This window comes from Nerophis ophidion, linkage group LG20, assembly GCF_033978795.1.
Source record: "Nerophis ophidion isolate RoL-2023_Sa linkage group LG20, RoL_Noph_v1.0, whole genome shotgun sequence".
NCBI lineage: Eukaryota > Metazoa > Chordata > Actinopteri > Syngnathiformes > Syngnathidae > Nerophis > Nerophis ophidion.
The window spans coordinates 20400343-20425277 of NC_084630.1; the positions used below are offsets into that span (position 1 = coordinate 20400343).

The following is a 24935-nucleotide window of genomic DNA, read 5'->3' on the forward strand; positions in this document are numbered from 1 at the left end:
GGCACAGAATGCTGAAAGACTCACTCTTGACGTCTCCCAGCGGTCATCACACCAGGAAGAATGCAGAATGTATTTTTGCTTTATACGTGCCAACCATTTTTTTTCAAACTTTTTCAAGTCTGTGCTTCAGTGAGACTTGCTGATGTACAAGGTCTGTGTGGATGATCTTGATTTGAAAGTAAAAAATCTTTTGCCACAAGATACAAGTAAATGAAGCTTCTTGTTCCGCGGCTTTTAACGTTAGATAAGTTATACTGTCGGCTATTAAACACTGTTAAGTTTGTCCCATTATTATATATTTTTTTAAATAATCAATCAATGTTTATTTGTATATCCCTAAATCACAAGTGTCTCAAAGGGCTGTCTGTACAAGCCACAACAACATCCGAGGTTCAGCGCCTACGTAAGGGCAAGGAAAAACTCACAACCCAGTGGGACGTCGATGAGAATGACGTGAGAAACCTTGGACAGCAAATGTTGAATATAATGTGAGAGTCTAGTCTAAAGTGGATCTAACATAATAGTGAGAGTCCAGTCTATAGTGGATCTAACATAATAGTGAGAGTCCAGTCCATTGTGGATCTAACATAATAGTAAGAGTCCAGTCCATAGTGGATCTAACATAATAGTGTGAAAGTCCAGTCCATAGGAGATCTAACATAATAGTGAGAATCTAGTCAATAGTGGATCTAACATAATATTGTGATAGTCTAGTCCATAGTGGATCTAACATAATAGTGTGAGAGTCCTTTCCATAGTGGATCTAACATAATACTGTGAGAGTCCACTCCATAGTGGATCTAACATAACAGTGTGAGAGCCTAGTCCATAGTAGATCTAACATAATAGTGTGAGAGTCCAGTCCATAGTGGATCTAACATAATAGTGTGAAAGTCCAGTCTATAGTGGATCTAACATAACAGTGAGACTCCAGTCCATAGTGGATTTAACATAATATCATGAAAGTCCAGTCCATAGTGGATCTAACATAATTGCAAGAGTCCAGTCCATAGTGGATCTAACATAATATTGTGAGAGTCCAGTCCATAGTGGATCTAACATGATAGTGTGAAAGTCCAGTCCATAGTGGATCCAACATAATAGTGAGAGTCCAGTCCATAGTGGATCTAACATAATAGTGTGAAAGTCCAGTCCATAGTGGATCAAACATAATAGTGAGAGTCCAGTCCATAGTGGATCTAACATAATAGTGAGAGTCCAGTCGGTAGTAAATCTCACATAATAGTGAGAGTCCTGTCCATAGTGGATCTAACATAATAGTGAGAGTCCAGTCCATAGTGGATCGACCATAATAGTGAGAATCTAGTCCATAGTGGATCTAACATAATATTGTGATAGTCCAGTCCATAGTGGATCTAACATAATAGTGAGAGTCCAGTCAATAGTGGATCGAACATAGAAGTGAGAGTCCAGTCCATAGTGGATCTAACATGATAGTGAGAGTCCAGTCCATAGTTGATCTAACATAATATTGTGAGAGTCCAGTCCATAGTGGATCTAACATAATATTGTGAAAGTCCAGTCTATAGTGGATCTAACATAATATTGTGAGAGTCCAGTCCATAGTGGATCTAACATAATATTGTGAAAGTCCAGTCTATAGTGGATCTAACATAGAAGTGAGAGTCCAGTCCATAGTGGATCTAATATAATAGTGAGAGTCCAGTCCATAGTTGATCTAACATAATATTGTGAGAGTCCAGTCCATAGTGGATCTAACATAATATTGTGAAAGTCCAGTCTATAGTGGATCTAACATAATAGTGTGAAAGTCCAGTCAATAGTGGATCAAGCAAAGTAAAAAAATGAATTAATTTATTTAAACAAGTGAAGACCAAGTCTTTAAAATATTTTCTTGGATTTTCAAATTCAATTTGATTTTTGTCTCTCTTAGAATTAAAAATGTCGAGCAAAGCGAGACCAGCTTGCTAGTAAATAAATACAATTTAAAACAAATAGAGGCAGCTCACTGGTAAGTGCTGCTATTTGAGCTATTTTTAGAACAGGCCAGCGGGCGACTCATCTGGTCCTTACAGGGTGACCCCTGTTCTAACATAATAGTGCGCCTCATACGTGATCACTGAATCTGTGTCAACCCTCGAAGGGATAGGGGGGCAGAGCAGAAAAGAAGCGGCAGATCAACTGGTCTAAAAGGGGGGTTTATTTAAAGAGTATACAAATGAGTTTTAAGATTTGACTTAAACTCTTTTACTGAGGTAGCATCTCTAACTGTTACCGGGAGAACATTCCAGAGCACTGGAGCCCCAATAGAAATTGCTCTATAGCCCGCAGACTTCTTGCCGGGACATATGGTACAATACAATACGTAAGTAGTAAAACCTTCAAGTCAGATCTTAAGTGCACAGGAAGCCAGTGCAGGTATATATATATACACAGAGGTGGGTAGTAACACGCTACATTTACTCCGTTACATCTACTTGAGTAACTTTTGGGATACATTGTACTTCTACGAGTAGTTTTTATGCAACATACTTTTACTTTTAAAAGTATGGTGACGTTCGACCAATCAAACAGAGCCAGGTGGTCACATGACCCGACTTAAACAAGTTGAACAACTTATTGGGGTGTTACCATTTAGTGGTCAATTGTACGGAATATGTACTGTACTGTGCAATCTACTAATAAAAGTATCAATCAATCAATCAATCAAAAGTGTAAAGGATAAAATACACTTTTTATTTCAACCGTACTTCCCGTCAAAAGCCTAAAGACTGATCGCAACAGTTCCTGTCTTCACAATAAAAATGCCGCCTCATCGCGCCTGCGCTAACAAAATAAGAGTCTCCAAAAGCCAGAGCAAACAAACTAGCAAGTTACAGAGTTTGCCGCCAATGTATTTCTTGTAAAGTGTATAAAAACAAATAAGATGCCAAAAACCAACGACTTTCTTGTGGTATTAGACAGAAAAGATAAACTTTTTTTCTCCTCCTTTTGAAAACGTGGACGTTATCAGCACTAAAATGCAAGTCATCAGAATCAGGTAATACACCAACTTATATTCTTGTCTTCATGAAAGATAGGAATCTATGTGTTAAACATGCTTGTATATTCATTAAAACACCTTTAACATGTCAACAAAAACGGCAAAATAAATAAATATAAATTATATATTGTCTATACATATATATATATATATATTTATATATATATATATTTATATATATATATGTGTGTGTATGTATATATGAACCACGACTTGGTCATTTATTAAGTAATTGATTAATGTTGAAAAACTTATTGAGGTGTTACCATTTAGTGGTCAATTTTTTGGATTATGTACTGTACTGTGCAATCTACTAATAAAAGTTTCAATCACTCAATGAATGCCTACTGAGCCTATGGTGCTGTTATTGTGGCTCAATGTGCCTTTTTTTTTTTAATTTTAATGTACTATTATTTAAAATATATTATTGTTTTAGTTGCTTAAGAGATATTCCTGGCTTTGAATTTGCTCATTGCTATTTTTATGTTTTTGTGCATTATTTGTCGCCGTAATTATTAAACAATCAGGTCACTCATCAGTTACTCAGTATTTGAGTAGTTGTTTTCACAACATACTTTTTACTTTTACTCAAGTAAATATTTGGGTGACTACTCCTTACTTTTACTTGAGTAATAAATCTCTAAAGTAACAGTACTCTTACTTGAGTACAATTTCTGGCTACTCTACCCACCTCTGTATATATATGTATATAAAGGTATATAAAGGTATACACAGTTTAGGCGTAATATGATCAAACTTTCTTGTTCTTGTCAAAAGTCTAGCAGCCGCATTTTGTACCAACTGTAATCTTTTAATGCTAGACATGGGGAGACCCCAAAATAATACGTTACAGTAATCGAGACGAGTCGTAACGAACGCATGAATAAAGTCTGCAGGTGTCTGGTGTTTGTGGACAGGACATCATGGTGTACGTTTACCGTCCTGAGTCTGCGGTCCTCTCCCCAGGTGCAGGCATGGTCGTGGACTGGGAGCAGGAAACCGGTCTCCTCATGACGTCCGGAGATGTCCGGATTATCCGGATCTGGGACACTGACAGAGAGATGAAGGTTCAGGTATGTAGGAGTACACTCTGTGGCTGACTTGTCTTGTAGGGTGACAGCAAACCGCTGGCGGGTAATCCGCCAATAAATACAAAATCTTATACATAAACGTTTGGACACACCTTCTCTTCATTCAATGTGTTTTCTTTACTTTCATGACTATTTAGATTGTAGATTGTCACTGAAGGCATCAGAACAATGAATGAACACATGTGGAGTTAACCGAAAACATGTTTTTAAGTATAGTTTATTCAAAATAGCCACCCTTTGCCCTGATTACTGCTTTGCACAGTCTTGGCATTCTCTCCATGAGCTTCAAGCACACCTGTGAACATTCCAGGTGACTACCTGGAATAAGAAGGTGTCATGATCTGTGGTCCGGATCATGTTTTCGTTATGTTCTGTTAGTTCAACTCCATTAGTTCCTGTTTTTTTGTGCACTGTTGTTTGTTTTGGTTGCCATGGCTACTTATTGTTTTTACCCGCCTCTGGTGTTCGGGACGCTCACCTGGCTCTAATCGAGAGACACTATTTGAGCCTGCCTTTGCCAGTCAGTCGGCCTGGCGTCATTGTCCGGTTCATGTCCGATTCCCAGTGCACTCATAGCTTGTTTTAAAATGTCTCTGACAATCTTGCACTTTCTGTTTTGGAAATGACATGAATGTTTGTGCCACTGCTTAACAACTGTTTAATACATACACTTTTAGTTGTGATTTCCCTCTCTGCATGAAAGTTTAAAAGTAGCATTTATGAATGCAGTATGAAGAAGAATGTTTTAATGTAGACACATAGAGTCATCATACTGCTGTGATTATATGCATCAAGTGTTCATTCAAGGCTAAGGCAAAATATGGAGATATATATGGTGTATCGTGACATGGCCTAAAAATATCGATATTAATAAAAGGCCATATTGCCCAATAATAAGATTCTAAACACCGATCATGCAGAAATTGAAATATCAATATCGTTATTGTCTGCTATTCGCTGTCTCCTTCATTTAATTGTGTTGAAGTCCCAACCATCCACAGCTGTAGGGTGATACTGTACCATGTGTGTGTATGTGATATCAGGACATCCCGACGGGAGCCGACAGCTGCGTGACCAGCCTGTCATGTGACTCCCAGCGCTCCCTCATTGTCGCCGGCCTGGGTGACGGGTCTGTGCGGGTCTTTGACAGGAGAATGGGTCCCAATGAATGGTAATGTAACATCGGAGTGGTGTGCTTAGTCACTTCCTGTTCCGTTATGGCTTCATTTCCTTGCTCTTTTTTAATATATTTGTTTAAGATGCTTTCAGGAGCCTTGGATCTATATTTACATAGAGTGCTGTAAGAGTAGAGCGTGATTATTTTCTCTTCTGGTCCCACATTGCCACCTAGTGTTTGGACAAAGCCATTACACTTCACACCAGCAATGTTCTCTATAAAGTCAATTTATTTGCTAATAATGCTTTGAACCACATGTCAGCAACACTTAAACATGTGCTAAGATGTACTTTGTACTCGTATTCCATTCTGCAGCAGTCCAGAGTACACTGCAAAAAGTCAGTGTTCAAAAACAAGAAGAAAAAAATACTAAAATTTGTGGTATTTTATTCGAACTAAGCAAAATTATCTGCCAATATAACAAGAAAATTTGGCTTGTCAAATTTCCAAAACAAGTAAAATTAGCTAAGCTTATTGGACCCAAAAATCCAATCCAATCCACTTTATTTATATATATTATTTATATATTTATATTTATATACTTAAACAAAATGTTTCCAAAGTTCTGCACAACAATATTAAAAACAACATTCAAATACCATCCTGAGCTCCACCAATGACTGAATGAAAATAAATAAATACATACAAAAACAATATAAAATAAATATGATTAAAAACAATTTAATGGGTGAAACTAATTAAAACAGTAAAAAGAAATCAAAATTTTAAAACACATAGGGCAACAGAGGACCACACAACTCACATAGTGTAAAAAATACCTTAAAATAAGTTTATTCTCACCAAAACCAAGTGCACTTTCCTTGGTAGAGAAAAATAAAGAGGTCTTTTTGCTCAATATGTTAAAAAACATTCTTAAATTAAGTAAATGCTAGTGCCATTTGTCAGGTTAATCTATTAAACAAGACAAGAAGCAAAGGAAATAAACAGAATTCAATTTGGCTCAATTTGAGGAGAAACGTGTCGACCTCTTACATTGTCACCCACGCCCCGGCGAAAGATTGTATGCCTCCTCCGTTATTTGGACTTTCTCTGACCACATGTCAACAGCTGCTTCCGAAGGGACGGGGGTCGTAAACAGTTCACAGAAAAGGTCGTAAACAGTTCAAAGCAGATGTTCATAAAGCAGTTCAAAAAGAGGTTTGTAAAAGAGTTCAAAAAGAGGTTGTCTGGAACTTGCCTTCTCTCCGCTTTGTAGTTCTTGGGTTAAAACAATATATTTTTGTTGATTACAATACATGAACGAAACAGGAACACCTTCATGTTGCTTCCCCCCTACACAGTGGAATTTTACGAGCCTTGTTCTTAGAAGGTTCAAAGACAGCTTTTGGTCTTCTCGCTAGGAACTCATTTCAACACAAAGTTTTTGTGATGACTTAGAAACAATTATTCTAACACCATTATTTTGACATAATGATTGACAGCAAACTTATACTAAAAACTAAATTATTGTTCTTTGAAAAAGGCTACATGGCAAACCACTTGTTACTCTCGGGGTCTACAGGTCTCTCAGGCAAATCGTCCATCCATTTCCTACCGCTTATTCCCCTTTGGGCTCGCGGGGGGCACTGGTGCCTATCTCAGCTACAATCAGGCGGAAGGCGGTGTACATCCTGGACAAGACGCCACGTCAAAAATCATATCTAAAAATGCATTTTCCCATCGACAACATGACATCATCGCGCCAAGTGCCTGCTCTTTCAGTCAATTAGTGCGCACATTTTTAATTTTACCTGAATGTGCATGAACTATTTCTGTTCAAAATTGTTAGAGATGTTAAATATTTAACTATTAACTGTCAGTTTGCTGTACTACTATATGAGTATGTTTTCTATTGTTTCATTGAAAATAAAACAGCAAAGTCCATCCGTATTAATTATGAGACAAAATTGTGTCAAAGTCATGATTTTTTAATTTCATGCTGAAAATAAGAAATTATTACCTTAAAAAAAGTAGTTTTATACTTGTGAGTATTGATGACACAGCTTTGCAACACTTGATATTCTAATTTCAAGCATGTTTTACTCAATATAGGTCATCACATCTCAGCAACAAGCTGTAATATCTTACTGAGATCATTTAGGAGCAAAACACTTAAAACGAGTAAAACACTCTTAACATAAAATCTTATGTATGGCCGCACAAGTCCCGGGATGTCCAAAATGTCCATAACACACCCAGCCTAGTCCCACAGAAAATACCTACCCAGGTTCCAGTCCACTTTAAGACTTGTGGCACTTGAACCCGGGTAGGTATTTTGAAAATTTTTGGGACTTTTGCCGACATTTCCCACTTTTCTCCCCCACTTCCTGTGGAACCTTGCTGGGTGTGTTATGGACATTTTCTGCATCCCGGGACTTGTGCGGAAGGCGGCGGGAGTCGTGGGACTGGAACCTGGGGAGGTATTTTGGACAAAATTGGGACTTTGACCATTTTGGCCACCTTTTCTCGGGCTTACTGTGCACCATTGCTGGCTGTGTTTTGGACATTTGGACAAAAATAGTTCCAAGCATGTTTTACTCAATTTAGGTCATCACATCTCAGCAACAAGCTGTAATATCTTACTGAGATCATTTAGGAGCAAAACACTTAAAACGAGTAAAACACTCTAACATTAAATCTTATGTATGGCCGCACAAGTCTCGGGATGTCCAAAATGTCCATAACACACCCCGCCCAGTCCCACAGGGAAGGGTGGATAAAGGTTAGAAAAGTCGGCAAAAGTCTCAAAAATGTCCAAAATACCTACCCAGGTTTGTGTCCCACAAGTCCCGCCGCCGGTCGGAATGCCCAAAATGTCCAAAACGTGCCCGGCAAAGTCCCACGGGAAGGCGGGGAGAAAAGTGAGAAAAGATGATAAAATGTTCCAAAATCACATATGGGACTCCAACCTGGGTAGGTATTTTGGACATTTTTGGGACTTTTGCCCACTTTTCCAACTTTTATCCCCCTCCCCGTGGGACTGGGCTGGGTATGTTATGGACATTTTGGGCATCCCGGCACTTGCGGAGCCCGGGGGTGGGACCTTTGGGACTGGAACCTGCGTAGGTATTTTGGACATTTTTGGGGTCGTTTGCCCACTTTTCTCACTTTTCTCCCCCACTTCCCGTATGACTTTGCTGGGTGTGTTATGGACATTTGGACAAAAATAGTTCCAAGCATGTTTTACTCAATATAGGTCATCACATCTCAGCAACAAGCTGTAATATCTTACTGAGATCATTTAGGAGCAAACACTTAAAACGAGTAAAACACTCTAAGATAAAATCTGCTTAGTGAGAAGAATGATCTTATCAGACAGAAAATAAGCAAACATCACCCTTATTTGAGATATCTAATCTTACTTAGATTTGAGTTTTTGCTTTGTACTTTTGACTTAACCTTGTTTACTTTCCACATCTCACATTTAAAATGGTGTATTTTGCCTCTTTGGCTTTCATGGTCTTACTATACAGTCTCTCAGATGTGACTGGACCGTTATTGTGTTCCATATGATTGGTCGATAATCTGGAATGTAATGTTTGCATTATGACATATTTTACAGTGGTGGTCAAAAGTTTACATACACTTGTAAAGAACATCATGTCATGGCTGTCTTGAGTTTCCAATCATTTCTACAACTCTTATTTTTTGTGATGTACTGATTGGAGCACATACTTGTTGGTCATAAAAAACATTCATGAAATGTGTTTCTTTTATGAATTTATTATGGCTCTACTGAAAATGTGATCAAAAGTATACATACAGCAATGTTAATATTTGCTTACATGTCCCTTGGCAAGTTTCACTGCAATAAGGCGCTTTTGGTCGCCATCCACAAACTTCTGCTGGAATTTTTGACAACTCCACTTGACAAAATTGGTGCAGTTCAGCTAAATGTGTTGGTTTTCTGACATGGACTTGTTTCTTCAGCATTGTCCACATGTTTAAGTGAGGCCATTCTAAAACCTTCATTCTAGCCTGATTTAGCCATTCCTTTACCACTTGTGCTGTGAGTTTGGGGTCATTGTCCTGTTGGAACACCCAACTACCTACTCTGTGTCCATTACCTCCCTGGTTGGCACTCAGCATCAAGAGTTGGAATTGGGGGTTAAATCACCAAAAAAATATTCCCAGGCGTGGCCTTCACTGCTCCCCTTACCTCCCAAGGGGTGATCAAGGGTGATGGGTCAAATGCAGAGAATAATTTTGCCACATCTAGTGTGTGTCAGACAATCATTGGTACTTTAACTTTAACTGTGCCCCAGACCCAACCTCCGGGCTGATGATTTCAGGTTCAATCATCCATCCATCCATCCATCTTCTTCGCTTATCCAAGGTCGGGTTGCGGTAAGCAGCCTAAGCGGGGAAGCCCAGACTTTCCTCTCCCCGGCCACTTTGTCTAGCTACTCCCAGGGGATCCCGAGGCATTCCCTGGCCAGCTGGGAGACATAGTCTACCCAACGTGTCCTGGGTCTTCCCCGTGGCCTCCTACCTGTCCCTAGGGAGGCGTTCAGGTGGCATTCTGACCAGATGCCCGAACCACCTCATCTGACTCCTCTCCATGTGGAGGAACAACGGCTTTACTTTGAGTTTCTCCTGGATGATAGAGCTCCTCACCCTATCTCTAAGGGAGAGCCCCGCCACCCGGTGGAGGAAACTCATTTGGGCCGCTTGTACCCGTGATCTTGTCCTTTCGGTCATAACCCAAAGCTCATGAGTATAGGTGTTGGATGGGAACGTAAATGGACCGGTAAATTGAGAGCGTTTCCTTCGGGCTCAGCTCCTTCTTCACCACAATGGATCGATACAACGTCCGCATTACTGAAGACGCCGCACCGATCCCCCTGTCGATCTCACCATCCACTCTTCCCCCACTCGTGAACAAGACCCCTAGGTACTTGAACTCCTCGACTTGGGGCAGAGTCTCCTCCTCAACCCGGAGATGGCATTCCACCCTTTTCCGGGCGAGAACCATGGACTCGGACTTGGAGGTGCTGATTCTCATCCCGGACGCTTCACACTCGGCTGCAAACCGATACAGTGAGAGCTGAAGATCCTGGCCAAATGAAGCCGTCAGGTAATCATCTGCAAAAAGCAGAGACCTAATCCTGCAGCCACCAAACCGAATCCTCTGAAAGCCTTGACTGCGCCTAGAAATTCAGTCCATAAAAGTTATGAACAGAATGGGTGACAAAGGGCAGCCTTGGCGGAGTCCAACCCTCACTGGAAACATAACCGACTTACTGCCGTCAATGCGGACCAAGCTCTGACACTGATCGTACAGGGAGCGGACCGCCACAATCAGACAGTCAGCTACCCGATACCCCAAGAATTCGGAGGTGACCCTCCTTTTTCATTGTCCCATTTACTGTACTCTGTAAAGCACCAGTTCCACTGTCAACAAAACAGGCCTGGAGCATAATACTACCTGTTATGATCCGCTGCCCGGATCATAGTTTATTTACGTATTCAGTTCACTTGTGTTCTCAGCACCTTTTTGAGTTTGTTTGTCTCAGTTGCCATGACAGCAGATTACATTTACCTGCCTCTGGTTAGTGTTCGGGACGCGCACCTGTTGCCAGGGCACTAATCAGAGACCTATTTAGTCCATGCCCTGGCCTCACTCGGTCTGGCTTCCTTGTTTGTTTTCATACAACAAATGACGACTTTTGTTTTCTGTTCTGCACCTGCTACCTTCCACGCTAGGCCTGTTTACCTTCTAGCTCTTTTAGTTTTTGTCTTAAATGATAGGAGCACGTTTTTATTTGTTACCTTTTGATTTATTTCTAAATAAATCATTTGTTCCTACCTGCATGCTATGTCTGCATTCCTGGGAGAACAAACCCCGCATCACCATGCTTGACGGTAGGGATGGTGTTCCTCTGATTAAAGGCCTCACCTTGTCTCCTTCAAACATATTGCCGGGTATTGTTGCCAAACAGCCCAGATTTTGTTTCATCTGACATCACGTGGACAAAGATAAGACCTTCTGTAGGAAAATTCTGTGGGCAGATTTGGTCACATTTTGAGTATACCTATAGTGATATTTTTTTTTTGTTACAATCACTCTATCACAAAAATAAGAGTTGTAGAAACGACTGGAAAGTCAAGACAGCCATGACATTATGTTCTTTACAACGACCACGACTGTATGTTGTTTTAACTTCCTTTTTTCGCGGTATACCGTATTTCTTTGAATTTCCGCCGGGGCACTAATTCATTTAAAACCTCTTCTCACTCCGGCGCTTACCAAAGGCATGCGGTAAATTTAGACCGGCGCTGATGAATTTGAGTGTGATGTAAGGATACCATCATGAAAAGCACATTCAATAAAAAAAAAACATTACTATGGTCTTACCTTTACTTATAAATGAAATCCATGCGCAGCTCCTTCTGATCCTTTATTACCTCCTGCTTCGATTGAAAGTCCAGTTTAGAAAACTGTTTTATTTTAGATATGTAATCCTCCATGTTAAAACTGCAAGCGAGAGGAAAAAAATAAATGATCGCTGCTAACTCTAGCTGCTTGTTATCACTTCTTCTGCGGCCGAGTAGTCGCAAGAAGGATCATTAGCGCCCTCTACCACCCGGAGGCGGGAGTCATTTAATGACTCATTTTATTTTGGATATGTAATCCTCCATGTTAAAAGTGCAAGCGATAGGAAAAAATAAACCCGCAGTGCTCACTCTTGCTGCTTGTTGTCACTTTTTCTGCAGCCGAGTAGTCGCAAGTAGGATCACTAGCGCCCTCTACCACCAGGAGGCGGGAGTCATTTACTGACTCATATTTGACACACGCAGCTACGGTGTATTAATAAAACATAGCTGCTTACTGTTATCTTAAGCTTGGACCTTAAATCCTACTGAATAGCTCTTAATCTTCTTCCCTTTATGCGATTTCAAATTATTGAAATCAGCCTCCTCCATTTTGAAAATGATGACAGGTGAAGTGTCACTCGTGACGTGACGAGTTTGACCCGGTGGAAATTCCAGACAGGCGCTAATAAAAATAATAATTTGCGAAACGGTGTTAATCCTGAGCCGGCGGTAATGCTAAGCATGCGCTAATTATTTTGCAAAACGAGTTTGACCCGGCAGTAATTCTAGGCAGGTGCGTACTATATACCCGGCGGCAATTCGAGGAAATACGGTAGTCTTATTGTGTGTGTAGTCAGTGGACTTTGGTAAGACCCCAACAATGAATATGTGTCCACTTGGATCAGGTATTGTCTGCTTATTGTGGGTCGCCGCTAAAACCTTGGCACACCTGTCTGTGTCCACAGTCGCATCATGACCTACAGGGAACACAGCGCCTGGGTGGTCAAAGCCCACCTCCAAAAGGAGACCAACGGCCACATAATCAGCGTCAGGTACGTTTCTCTTCCTTCGCTCGTAGAAAACTCTTTTTTTATGTAGTGCGCCGCCGACCTTTCACCTTCCTTCTGCCAGTGTCAACGGAGACGTGCGGTTCTTCGAGCCCCGCACACCGGACTCTGTCAACGTGCTGCAGACGGTGAAAGGCTTGACGGCGCTGGACATCCATCCACAGGCCAACCTCTTTGCTTGGTGAGTGGGATTGTCTCTTAAAGTGAAACTGGCCAGCCATCAGTCACGCTTGGGGAAAGGTTTTTGTTTGGCCTAGTGGGTCCGCTTCCCCTTTTTGATCGTCTCCCAACAGTTTTATTGTTCAACCAACAAGAATGATGACAGTAGACCAGACCTGAGCATTCTGCAGGCCACTTTGTGCAAACTGATAAACCTTTTTTTTCCCAAATAATCATTAACTTTAGAATATGACACCAGCAACATGTGACAAAGAAGTTGGGAAAGGTGGCAATAAATACTGATAAAGTTGAGGAATGCACATCAAACACTTATTTGGAACATCCCACAGGTGTGCAGGCTAATTGGGAACAGGTGGGTGCCATGATTGGGTATAAAAACAGCTTCCCAAAAAATGCTCATTCTTTCACAAGAAAGGATGGGGAGAGGTACACCCCTTTGTCCACAACTGTGTGAGCAAATAGTCAAACAGTTTAAGACCAACGTTTCTCAAAGTGCAATTGCATGAAATTTAGGGATTTCAACATCTATGGTCCATAATAGCCTCAAAAGGTTCAGAAAATCTGGAGAAATCACTCCACGTAAGCGGCATGGCCGGAAACCAACATTGAATGACCGTGACCTTCGATCCCTCAGACGTCACTGTATCAAAAACCGACATCAATCTCTAAAGGATATCACCACATGGGCTCAGGCACACTTCAGAAAACCACTGTCACTAAATACAGTTTGTCGCTACATCTGTAAGTGCAAGTTAAAGCTCTACTATGCAAAGCAAAAGCCATTTATCAACAACATCCAGGAACGCCACCGGCTTCTCTGGGCCCGAGATCATCTAAGATGGACTGATGCAAAGTAGAAAAGTGTTTTGATGTCTGTCCACATTTCAAATTGTTTTTGGAAACTTGTGCCATCCTAGTTACTGCCGTTGTGTCTTTGGGCAAGACACTTTACCCACCTGCTCCCAGTGCCACCCACACTGGTTTAAATTTAACTCAGATATTGGGTGTCACTATGTAAAGCGCTTTGAGTCACTTGAGAAAAGCGCTATATAAATATAATTCACTTCACTTCAAATATTCCACATCGGGTTCTGGGTATTTGTTCTGTTGTGTTTATGTTGTGTTACGGTGCGGATGTTCTCCCGAAATGTGTTTTTCATTCTTGTTTGGTGTGGGTTCACAGTGTGGCGCATATTTGTAACAGTGTTAAAGTTGTTTATACTGCCACCTTCAGTGTGACCTGTATGGTTGTTGACCAAGTATGGCTTGTATTCACTTGTGTGTGTGTGAAAAGCCGTAGATATTATGGGATTGGTCCGGCACGCAAATGCAGTGCCTTTAAGGCGCGGGTCTATTGTTGTCTGGGCGGAAATCGGGAGAATGGTTGCCCCGGGAGATTGTCGGGAGGGGCACTGAAATTTGGGAGTCTCCTGGGAAAATGGGGAGGGTTGGCAAGTATGACTGGGAAACATTCTGCTGACCGTGCGTGTCTTCTGTCCGACCAACAGTGGCTCGATGAACCAGTTCATCGCGCTGTACAACGCCAGCGGTGACGTGATCAGCAACATCAAATACTACGATGGTTTCATGGGACAACGGATCGGCGCCATCAGCTGTTTAGCCTTCCATCCTCACTGGGTAACGTCTCTCTCACACTCCTTATTTGTCAAAGTGGTGCTCAGAAACTTTGATCATTGGTGCTAGAAACCGACATAATCTTTAATAAAACATGTACTTCTTACTGTAAAGAAGTAAATAAAGCCGGTTTTAGGACTTCCTCCAAAAGCTTTCAATCAGTGGGGGTTTGTAGAAAACCACTGACACTTTAGTGGTCTACAATGTGAGATTTAGTCTAAGTCAGATCTTATCTTGCTTACGGTAATTGACACTTAGTCAATCAGACTGTACACATGAAGGACATCAACTACAATCATTGAAATAGTAAAAGTGTTGATTGAAATGTTGATGTTTTTAGGCGGATGCAGATAATGCCTGTTTTTGTTGTTTGTAGTTAATAAGGTCGTCTTTACAGGTGTCCTGAGATACAACTTCTTTACTCACCCTTTTGGTGCTTTGAGTGTTGACTGATACCAATGTTATACCATACCATCATCGGCGGTCACTTGAAACGAGTATGATGATCCTCCTGGTAGGGGTGTATCCCTTTATGGATAATGCCTGTACGTGACTTACTTTTTAACGTGGGGAGACTGGTGCACAGACAGTCACCACACCATCCTTGACAGAATCGGGCATGGAGTCCAAGACTATTAGGAACCCTTTTCTGCTGCAGCCTTCTTCGCCATTGCAGCCGTTATGGTACTTTTTAAAATCCATTGTCTTCCGCTTGCTCCGCCGTTGAGGTACCCATGTATTTTCTATGGGCGGTTAGCATCGGGTTTTAATCCCGTTTCCTCCAATGTTTCTGATCCGATTGAATTTATATTTATGTCGAGTCTTTATTTTGGGTACTTACATACGGTGACTGAGTGTTGTGGCGTTTTAAGGCCATCTGCATTTTTTATACTACATAATAGCGGGTTTTTTTTTTATTAAATGTGCTTGTCATGATGGTATCCTTACATCGTACTCAAATCTATAAGCGCAGGCCTCAATTTACCGCATGCCTTTGGTAAGCGCCAAAGTGGAGAAGGGGTTTTAAATTAATTACTGCCCCGGCGCTAATTCAAGGAAATACGCTACCCATGATTGTCACACACACACACACACACACACACTAGGTGTGGCGAAATTATCCTCTGCATTTGACCCATCACACTTGATCACCCCCTGGGAGGTGAGGGGAGCAGTGAGCAGCAGCGGGGGCCGCGCCCGGTAATCATTTTTTGGTGATTTAACCCCTAATTCCAAACCTTGATGCTGAGTGCCAAGCAGGGAGGCAACGGGTCCCATTTTTATAGTCTTTGGTATGACTCGGCCGGGGTTTGAACTCTTCTGACACTCTAACCCAGGGGTCACCAACGCGGTGCCCGCGGGCACCAGGTAGCCCGTAAAGACCAGATGAGTCGCCCGCTGGCCTGTTCTAAAAATAGCTCAAATAGCAGCACTTACCAGTGAGCTGCCTTTATTTTTCAAATTGTATTTATTTACTAGCAAGCTGGTCTCACTTTGCTCGACATTTAAAATTCTAAGAGAGACAAAACTCAAATAGAATTTGAAAATCCAAGCAAATATTTTAAAAACTTGGTCTTCACTTGTTTAAATAAATTCATTTATGTTTTTTACTTTGCTTCTTATAACTTTCAGAAAGACAATTTTAGAGAAAAAATACAACCTTAAAAATGATTTTAGGATTTTTAAACACATATACCTTTTTACCTTTTAAATTCATTCCTCTTCTTTCCTGACAATTTAAATCAATGTTCAAGTAAATTTATTTTTTTTATTGTAAAGAATACATACATTTGAATTGAATTCTTAATTTTAGCTTCTGTTTTTTCGACAAAAAATATTTCCTCAAAAAAATTATTCTGGTATATCAAGAACATCTTTAGAATCAAATTTAAATCTTATTTCAAAGTCTTTTGAATTTCTTTTAAAATTTTTGTTCTGGAAAATCTAGAAGAAATAATGATTTGTCTTTGTTAGAAATATAGCTTGGTCCAATTTGTTATATATTCTAACAAAGTGCAGACTGGATTTTAACCTATTTAAAACATATCATCAAAATTCTATAATTAATCTTAATCCGGAAAAATTACTAATGATGTTCCTTAAATTCTTTTTTTATTTTTTTCAAAAAGATACAAATTAGCAAATTTTTCTCTTCTTATTTTTCGGTTGAATTTTGAATTTTAAATAGTCGAAATTGAAGATAAATTATGTTTCAAAATTAAATTTTCATTTTTTTCCTATTTTCTCCTCTTTTAAACCGTTCAATTAAGTGTTTTTTTCATCATTTATTCCCTACAAAAAACCTTCCGTAAAAGGAAAAAAAATGTACGACGGAATGACAGACAGAAATACCCATTTTTTTTATATATATATAGATTTATTTATTGAAGGTAAATTGAGCAAATAGGCTATTTCAGACCATTTATTTAAGTGTGTATCAAACTGGTAGCCCTTGGCATTAATCAGTACCCAAGAAGTAGCTTTTGGTTTCAAAAAAGTTGGTGACCCCTGCTCTAACCACTGAGTCGGTGAAAGTTTTTGTTTTTTTTTTACAAGTTTATTCACAATACCATATAACATTTACAATAGTGGTGAATATCATCATTTAAAGATGTTGATACGTGAAAGGGTCCCCGAAATAAGCTAGAACAGGGGTCGGGAACCTTTTTGGCTAAGAGGGCCAAAAAGTCAAATATTTTAAAATATATTTCCGTAAGAGATAATAATATTTTTTTTAACACTGAACACAACTAAACACGTGCATTTTTAAGTAAGACCAACATTTCTAGAGTATAATAGGTCTCTTACTTTTTGTAATAACATTGTTATTCTGAAGCTAACTGTGGAGGGGGCGTGGCCTGCAGCGACAGGTGCGTAGACGGCCCAGCTGGGCCTTGTTATCTAATCACCTGTCGCTCTGTTATAAGCTGCAGCCAGGAGGAGAGACGGGGTTGGGGCTGGAAAAACTATTGCTGGAAAGCAACTGAGAGACTTATTGAAAAATAAAACAATATTGTAACCCTGAAACAGGCTCTCATGTCGGTGTTTGGGGGTCTGAAGAACCCCCAGGAGGGCAAGCCCCACACTAACCAGTAATAAATAAATAACTTCTTACCATTAATGGAACTTTTTGAACAGGTGCGGTAGAAAACAGATGGATGGATTAAAAACGCATGAGAATGTTTTATATTTTGAACATTATTTTTAACACTGTGATTACAAGTGGAATTATTCATTATTTATCGTGTTACGCAATGTCAGCTCAGATTTATCCGAGAGCCAGATGCAGTCATCAAAAGAGCCACATCTGGCTCTAGAGCCATAGGTTCCCTACCCCTGAGCTAGAAGAATCTTTTGAGAGGGGGTCCAAAAGACAATATATACATGGAAAGATCAAATATGGTAGCAAGCACAACAACGAAAAACAAAAACAAAACAACAACAACGCTATATAACGGGTCGGGAACCTTTTTGGCTGAGAGAGCCATGAAAGCCAAGTATTTAAAAATGTATTTCCGTAAAAGCCATATAATATTTTTATAACACTGAACACAACTAAACACGTGCATTTTTAAGTAAGACCAACATTTCTAGAGTATGATAGGTCTCTTATTCTTTGTAATAACATTGTTATTGTGAAGCTAACTGTGGTGGGGGCGTGGCCTGTGGGCCTGCAGCAAACTTGGGTCTCCCAGGACCGACCTCAAAATCAGCGACAGGTGCATAGATGGCCCACTTGGGCCTCGTTATCTAATCACCTGTCGCTCTGTTATAAGCAGCAGCCAGGAGGAGAGACGGGGTTGGGGCTGGAGCCAGAGCGCGAGCGAGAGGGAAAAATACAATTTCTAGAAAGCAACTGAGGGACTTATTGAAAAATAAAACAATAATGTGACCCTGAAAAGGGCTCTCATGTCGGTGCTTGGTGGTCTGAAGAATCCCCATGAGGACAAGCCCCACACTAACCTATAATAAATAAATGACTACTTACGATTAACGCAACTTCTTGAACATAAAAAAACATGAGAATGTTTTATATTTTGAATGTTATTTTTAACACTGTGATTACAAGTGGAATTATTTATTACTTATCGTGTTAAGGAATGTCAGCTCAGATTTATCCGAGAGCCAGATGCAGTCATCAAATGAGCCACATCTGGCTCGCGAGCCATAGGTTCCCTACCCCTGATGTATGATAAACACAAGATAGTAGTACTAAAGAAAGCATACACATACATATATACATACATTCATTCAACCAACCATGTAAAACCCAACAGTAGTCTCTACCCCATATGAGGCATTAAAGATTAAGGGTGGATAATAGATAAGTTGTCAGTTTCTTTTTGAAGTTGGAGAATGGATACAGCATTTTGAGGCTCTCGTTAAGCTGGTTCCAAATCTTTGGTCCCCTGCATACGACACTGTGAGCGGTACAAGACCATGTTTACCTGTTATCAGGTCTAAGTTAGGAGTGTTGTGGGCATGCTGGGGATGGTAGATAGGAACCAAGCTACAGACCCTGAGATTCAGCCTGTGGATGACTTGATAGGTTAAAGGGGAACATTATCAGCAGACCTATGTAAGCGTCAATATATACCTTGATGGTGCAGAAAAAAGACCATCTATTTTTTTAACCGATTTCCGAACTCTAAATGGGTGAATTTTGGCGAATTAAACGCCTTTCTGTTTATCGCGCTGGAAGCGATGACGTCAGAATGTGACGTCTCCGAGGTAACACACCCACCATTTTCATTTTCAACACATTACAAACACCGGGTCTCAGCTCTGTTATTTTCCGTTTTTTTGACTATTTTTTGGAACCTTGGAGACATCATGCCTCGTCGGTGTGTTGTCGGAGGGTGTAACAACACTAACAGGAAGGGATTCAAGTTGCACCACTGGCCCGAAGATGCGAAAGTGTCTGCCGCCAGACCCCCATTGAATGTGCCAGAGTGTCTCCACATTTGACCGGCGATGCTAAGGCAGACATGGCACAGAGATGTATGGATAACCTGCAGATGCATTTGCAAAGATAGTCAACGAAATCACAAAGGTGAGTTTTGTTGATGTTGACTGCCAGCTAATCGATGCTAACATGCTACGCTAATCTTTGCTAACATGCTATTTACCGGCGGTGCTAAAGCAGACATGGCACAGAGATGTTTGGATAACCTGTAGATGCATTTGCAACTATATTACGTTTCCTTCCACCCACATTTAATGCGAAAAAAACACTTACCAATCGACGGATTTAAGTTGCTCCTGGGAACATTATCACAATTTCAAAAGGGTTAAAAACAATAAAAATCTGTTCCCAGTGGCTTGTTGTATTTTTTGAAGTTTTTTTCAAAATTTTACCGGTCTCGGAATAACCCTAAATAAAGCTTTAAAGTGCCTTGTTTTCGGCTCTCTGCGAAGACACTGGCCATCTCCCTGTGACGTCATACAGTGCTGCCAATGTAAACAAACAATGGGAATACCACAGCAAGATATAGCGACATTCGCTTGGATTCAAACTCGGATTTCAGCGACTTAAGCAATTCAACATATTACGCACGTATTGAAACAGATGGTTGGAGTATGAAAATATTGAAGAAGAAACTGAAGCTGTTGAGCGAATAGCTATTGACGCTATTCATAGCCATAGCATGGCCGAATAGCTGCGTTAGCATCGCCGGTAAAATGTGCGGACCAAACGATCAGGACTTTCGCATCTTTTGACACTGGAGCAACTTAAATCCGTCGATTGGTAAGTGTTTGTTTCGCATTAAATGTGGGAGGAAACGTAATATAGTTGCAAATGCATCCACAGGTTATCCATACATCTCTATGCCATGTCTGCTTTAGCACTGCCGGTAAATAGCATGTTAGCATCGATTAGCTGGCAGTCAACATCAACTTACTCACCTTTGTGATTTCGTTGACTATCGTTGCAAATGCATCTGCAGGTTATCCATACATCTCTGTACCATGTCTGTCTTAGCATCGCCGGTCAAATGTGGAGACACTCCGGCATATTCAATGGGGGTCTGGCGGCAGATTTCTTGCCACTTTCGCATCTTCGGGCCAGTGGTGCAACTTGAATCCCTCCCTGTTAGTGTTGTTACACCCTCCGACAACACACCGACGAGGCATGATGTCTCCAAGTTTCCAAAAAATAGTCAAAAAAACGGAAAATAACAGAGCTGAGACCCGGTGTTTGTAATGTGTTGAAAATGAAAATGGTGGTTGTGTTACCTTGGCGACGTCACGTTTTGACGTCATCGCTTCCAGCGCGATAAACAGAAAGGCGTTTAATTCGGCAAAATTCACCCATTTAGAGTTCGGAAATCGGTTAAAAAAATAGTTGGTCTTTTTTCTGCACCATCAAGGTATATATTGACGCTTACATAGGTCTGGTGATAATGTTCCCCTTTAACAGATGGCTAATGTGACATTTGAAATTGAGGTATTTGTCAATGATGAATGGATGCTGTGGGGCTGTCTTGAGTGACAAGACTCTGCAGCATCGCGTGGACATCGGGGGCGGTACCTCTGGATTGGCAGACTGGGGTGGTGGTTCCTCTCTTTAAGAAGGGGGACCGGAGGGTGTGTTCCAACTATCGTGGGATCACACTCCTCAGCCTTCCCGGTAAGGTTTATTCAGGTGTACTGGAGAGGAGGCTACGCCGGATAGTCGAACCTCGGATTCAGGAGGTTTTCGTCCTGGTCGTGGAACTGTGGACCAGTTCTATACTCTCGGCAGGGTTTTTGAGGGTGCATGGGAGTTTGCCCAACCAGTCTACATGTGCTTTGTGGACTTGGAGAAGGCATTCGACCGTGTCCCTCGGGAAGTCCTGTGGGGAGTGCTCAGAGAGTATGGGGTATCGAACCGTCTGATTGTGGCGGTCCGCTCCCTGTACGATCAGTGTCAGAGTTTGTTCCGCATTGCCGGCAGTAAGTCGGACACGTTTCCAGTGAGAGTTGGACTCCGCCAAGGTTGTCCTTTGTCACCCATTCTGTTCATAACTTTTATGGACAGAATTTCTAGGCGCAGTCATGGCGTTGAGGGGTTCCGGTTTGGTGACCGTAGGATTAGGTCTCTGCTTTTTGCAGATGATGTGATCCTGATGGCTTCATCTTGCCGGGATCTTAAGCTCTCACTGGATCGGTTCGCAGCCGAGTGTGAAGTGACCGGAATGAAAATCAGCACTTCCAAGTCCGAGTCAATGGTTCTCGCCTGGAAAAGGGTGGAATGCCATCTCTGGGTTGGAGAGGAGACCCTGCCCCAAGTGGAGGAGTTCAAGTACCTGGGAGTCTTGTTCACGAGTGAGGGAAGAGTGGATCGTGAGATCGACAGGCGGATCGGTGCGGCGTCTTCAGTAATGCGGACGTTGTACCGATCCGTTGTGGTGAAGAAGGAGCTGAGCCGGAAGGCAAAGCTCTCGATTTACCGGTCGATCTACGTTCTCATCCTCACCTATGGTCATGAGCTTTGGGTTATGACCGAAAGGATAAGATCACGGGTACAAGCGGCCCAAATGAGTTTCCTCCGCCGTGTGGCGGGGCTCTCCCTTAGAGATAGGGTCAGAAGCTCTGCCATCCGGGAGGAACTCAAAGTAAAGCCGCTGCTCCTTCACTTCGAGAGGAGCCAGATGAGGTGATTCGGGGATCTGGTCAGGATGCCACACGAATGCCTCCCTAGGGAGGTGTTTAGGGCACGTCCAACCGGTAGGAGGCCACGGGGAAGACTATGTCTCCCGGCTGGCCTGGGAACGCCTCGGGATCCCCCGGGAAGAGTTAGACGAAGTGGCTGGGGAGAGGGAAGTCTGGATTTCCCTGCTTAGGCTGTTGCCCCCGCGACCTGACCTCGGATAAGCGGGAGAAAATGGATGGATGGGTCAATGATGACCCCCAGGAATTTTGTGGAGTATACTCTGTATTTTCTGCCAATTGATGTTGATATGGCAGTGCTCAGTATTTGTCCGGTTTTTAGTAGAACAAAATAGAATAACATTAAGTGAGAGCTTATTGCACTTTGATTCAAAGCATGTTTGAGGTTTTTTTTGCAGGAAACGTGATTGTGATGATGAAATGTGATGAGCGTCCTGTGCTTGCAGCCTCACCTGGCAGTGGGCAGCAACGACTACTACATGTCCATCTACTCCACTGAGAAGAGGCTCAGATAACACCCTCCCCTCCCGCCTCCCTCGCCAACACTCTGACTCGACACCTTGTAAATCATCTTGTACATATGTCATCAGCCCCTGAATGTTGCAGCCACGGCTGCTGACATATATATATATATACATACATATATACATAATTATATTATTATTCCCGTTATGATGAAGCTAATGATTGTAGTGCTGAGGCGTGTGTATATTTAGATAGGTCCTATTTTAAAGAAGCGGTACCCACCAATCAGCGAGCATCCCTCCGTCACACTCGGTAAGACGAGTGGAAGGACTGAACGTTGGAGTCATCTTGTAAAAAAAAACGTGAGGACCCCCCATTGACTTTCTAAAGAGTTCATTGTTGTTTTTTCTTCTTTCCAAGAACGACTTTTTTTGTTTCTCCAGCCAAACTAGATATGCAAATGAAAAGACAGTCACCAACCCCCCCCCCCGCCCCCCTCCCCCCTCCCCCTCAGTGCCGTCCACCCGACTCTGCATAACAACGGACCTCCGAGGTAAACAATCCTAAATGTGTCACTGTTACATAAGATGCAATAATGTCACTCTTCAAACGCTGGACTTTTAGGCCACTTTTACATCTTTCCTCCTTTTTGCATGTCCGTTTTCTTTTTTTATGTTTGGCTTTTATTGCCAGAAGTGGTTTAGTGTCTCTTGCTTCCCGAACCTCACTCAGGTACCGTAACAGCCTCAAGAGCACCGAGGAGCATTCATGTTCACGCTCGCACACAAACTTAGTTTGGCTTGTTTTTTTTTGTTTTTTTGTAATAATGTTTTGTTTTTGCAATGTTTAGTCTTTAGTTGGGCTGGTGTGCCTTTGTCTGAGTGAGGTGAGTGCTAACTTTACTGTCACACACTCTTCACCCCCTTAAATGGAATGACGTCGCTCATTTAGTACACACACACACACACGCTGGGACAAAAAGATGCGTCGGCATGTGACCTCTGCTAAGAATGATCAAGTTTTAGATTTTTAGAGACTTCAAATAGTGACAGGGGAGATGTGCACTTTGTCCTGGTTTATCAAACAGGTGATGAAATAAACAAAATACAACCACGTAGTTATGATTTTATTATTGTGTTCATTTTGCAGGGGTGCCTGTTACGTGGATGGTGAGCCATCACTGCAAAACTGAAATCTAAGTAAGATGAAATATCTCAAATGAGCTTATTTTACGTCTGATACGATCATTCTTCTTACTAAGCAGATTTTATGTTAGAGTGTTTTACTTGTTTTAAGTGTTTTGCTCCTAAATGATCTCAGTAAGATATTACAGCTTGTTGCTGAGATGTGATGACCTATATTGAGTAAAACATGCTTGGAACTATTTTTGTCCAAATTTCCAAAACACAGCCAGCAATGGTGCACAGTAAGCCCGGGAAAAGGCGGCCAAAATGGTCAAAAGTCCCAATTTTGTCCAAAACACCTCCCCGGTTCCAGTCCGAGTCCCGCTGCTGTCTTCACAAGTCCCAGGATGCAAAAAAATGTCCAAAACGCACCCAGCATAGTTCCACGGGAAGTGGGGGAGAAAAGTGGGAATAAATCCCCAAAAATGTTTAAAATACCTCCCCAGGTTCCAGTCCCGCAGCCAGCCGCGTATTTCCCAGGATGCCCAAAATGTCCATAACACACCTAGCCCAGTCCCACGGGGAGGGGGGATAAAAGTTGGAAAAGTGGGCAAAAGTCCCAAAAATGTCCAAAATACGTACCCAGGTTCGAGTTGATTTTTGAACATTTTACAGACATTTCTCACTTTTGTATTTTGTCCAAAATACCTCCCCGGGTTCCAGTCCCACGAGTCCCGCCGCTATCCGCACAAGTCCCAGGATGCAAAAAAATGTCCAAAACGCACCCAGCAAAGTTCCATGGGAAGTGGGGGAGAAAAGTGAATAAAAGTTCCAAAAATGTTCAAAATACCTCTCCAGGTTCCAGTCCCACAAGTCCCGCCCCCAGCCACGTATTTCCCAGGATGCCCAAAATGTCCATAACACACCCAGCCTAGTCCCACGGGGAGGGGGGATAAAAGTTGGAAAAGTGGGCAAAAGTCCCAAAAATGTCCAAAATACATACCCAGGTTCGAGTTGATTTTTGAACATTTTACCGACATTTCTCACTTTTGTATTTTGTCCAAAATACCTCCCCGGGTTCCAGTCCCACGGGGAGGGGAGATAAAAGTTGGAAAAGTGGGCAAAAGTCCCAAAAATGTCCAAAATACATACCCAGGTTCGAGTTGATTTTTGAACATTTTACCGACATTTCTCACTTTT

At 41.6% G+C, this 24935-nt stretch overlaps 1 protein-coding gene across 4 annotated transcripts in view; it reads left to right on the plus strand.

Annotated features, from left to right (window-relative positions):
* rptor (regulatory associated protein of MTOR, complex 1) overlaps positions 1-23728 on the plus strand; it is a 480971-nt gene extending 457243 nt beyond the window's left edge. For all 4 annotated transcript variants that reach the window (XM_061880673.1, XM_061880675.1, XM_061880674.1 and 1 more), the window contains 6 exons: positions 3992-4098; positions 5160-5287; positions 12577-12663; positions 12743-12859; positions 14367-14496; positions 22593-23728. In XM_061880673.1, the coding sequence (XP_061736657.1) occupies positions 3992-4098; positions 5160-5287; positions 12577-12663; positions 12743-12859; positions 14367-14496; positions 22593-22661 (638 nt within the window). In that variant the 3' untranslated portion in view covers positions 22662-23728. The remainder of the gene's footprint in view (positions 1-3991; positions 4099-5159; positions 5288-12576; positions 12664-12742; positions 12860-14366; positions 14497-22592) is intronic.
* Positions 23729-24935: the final 1207 nt, after the last annotated feature.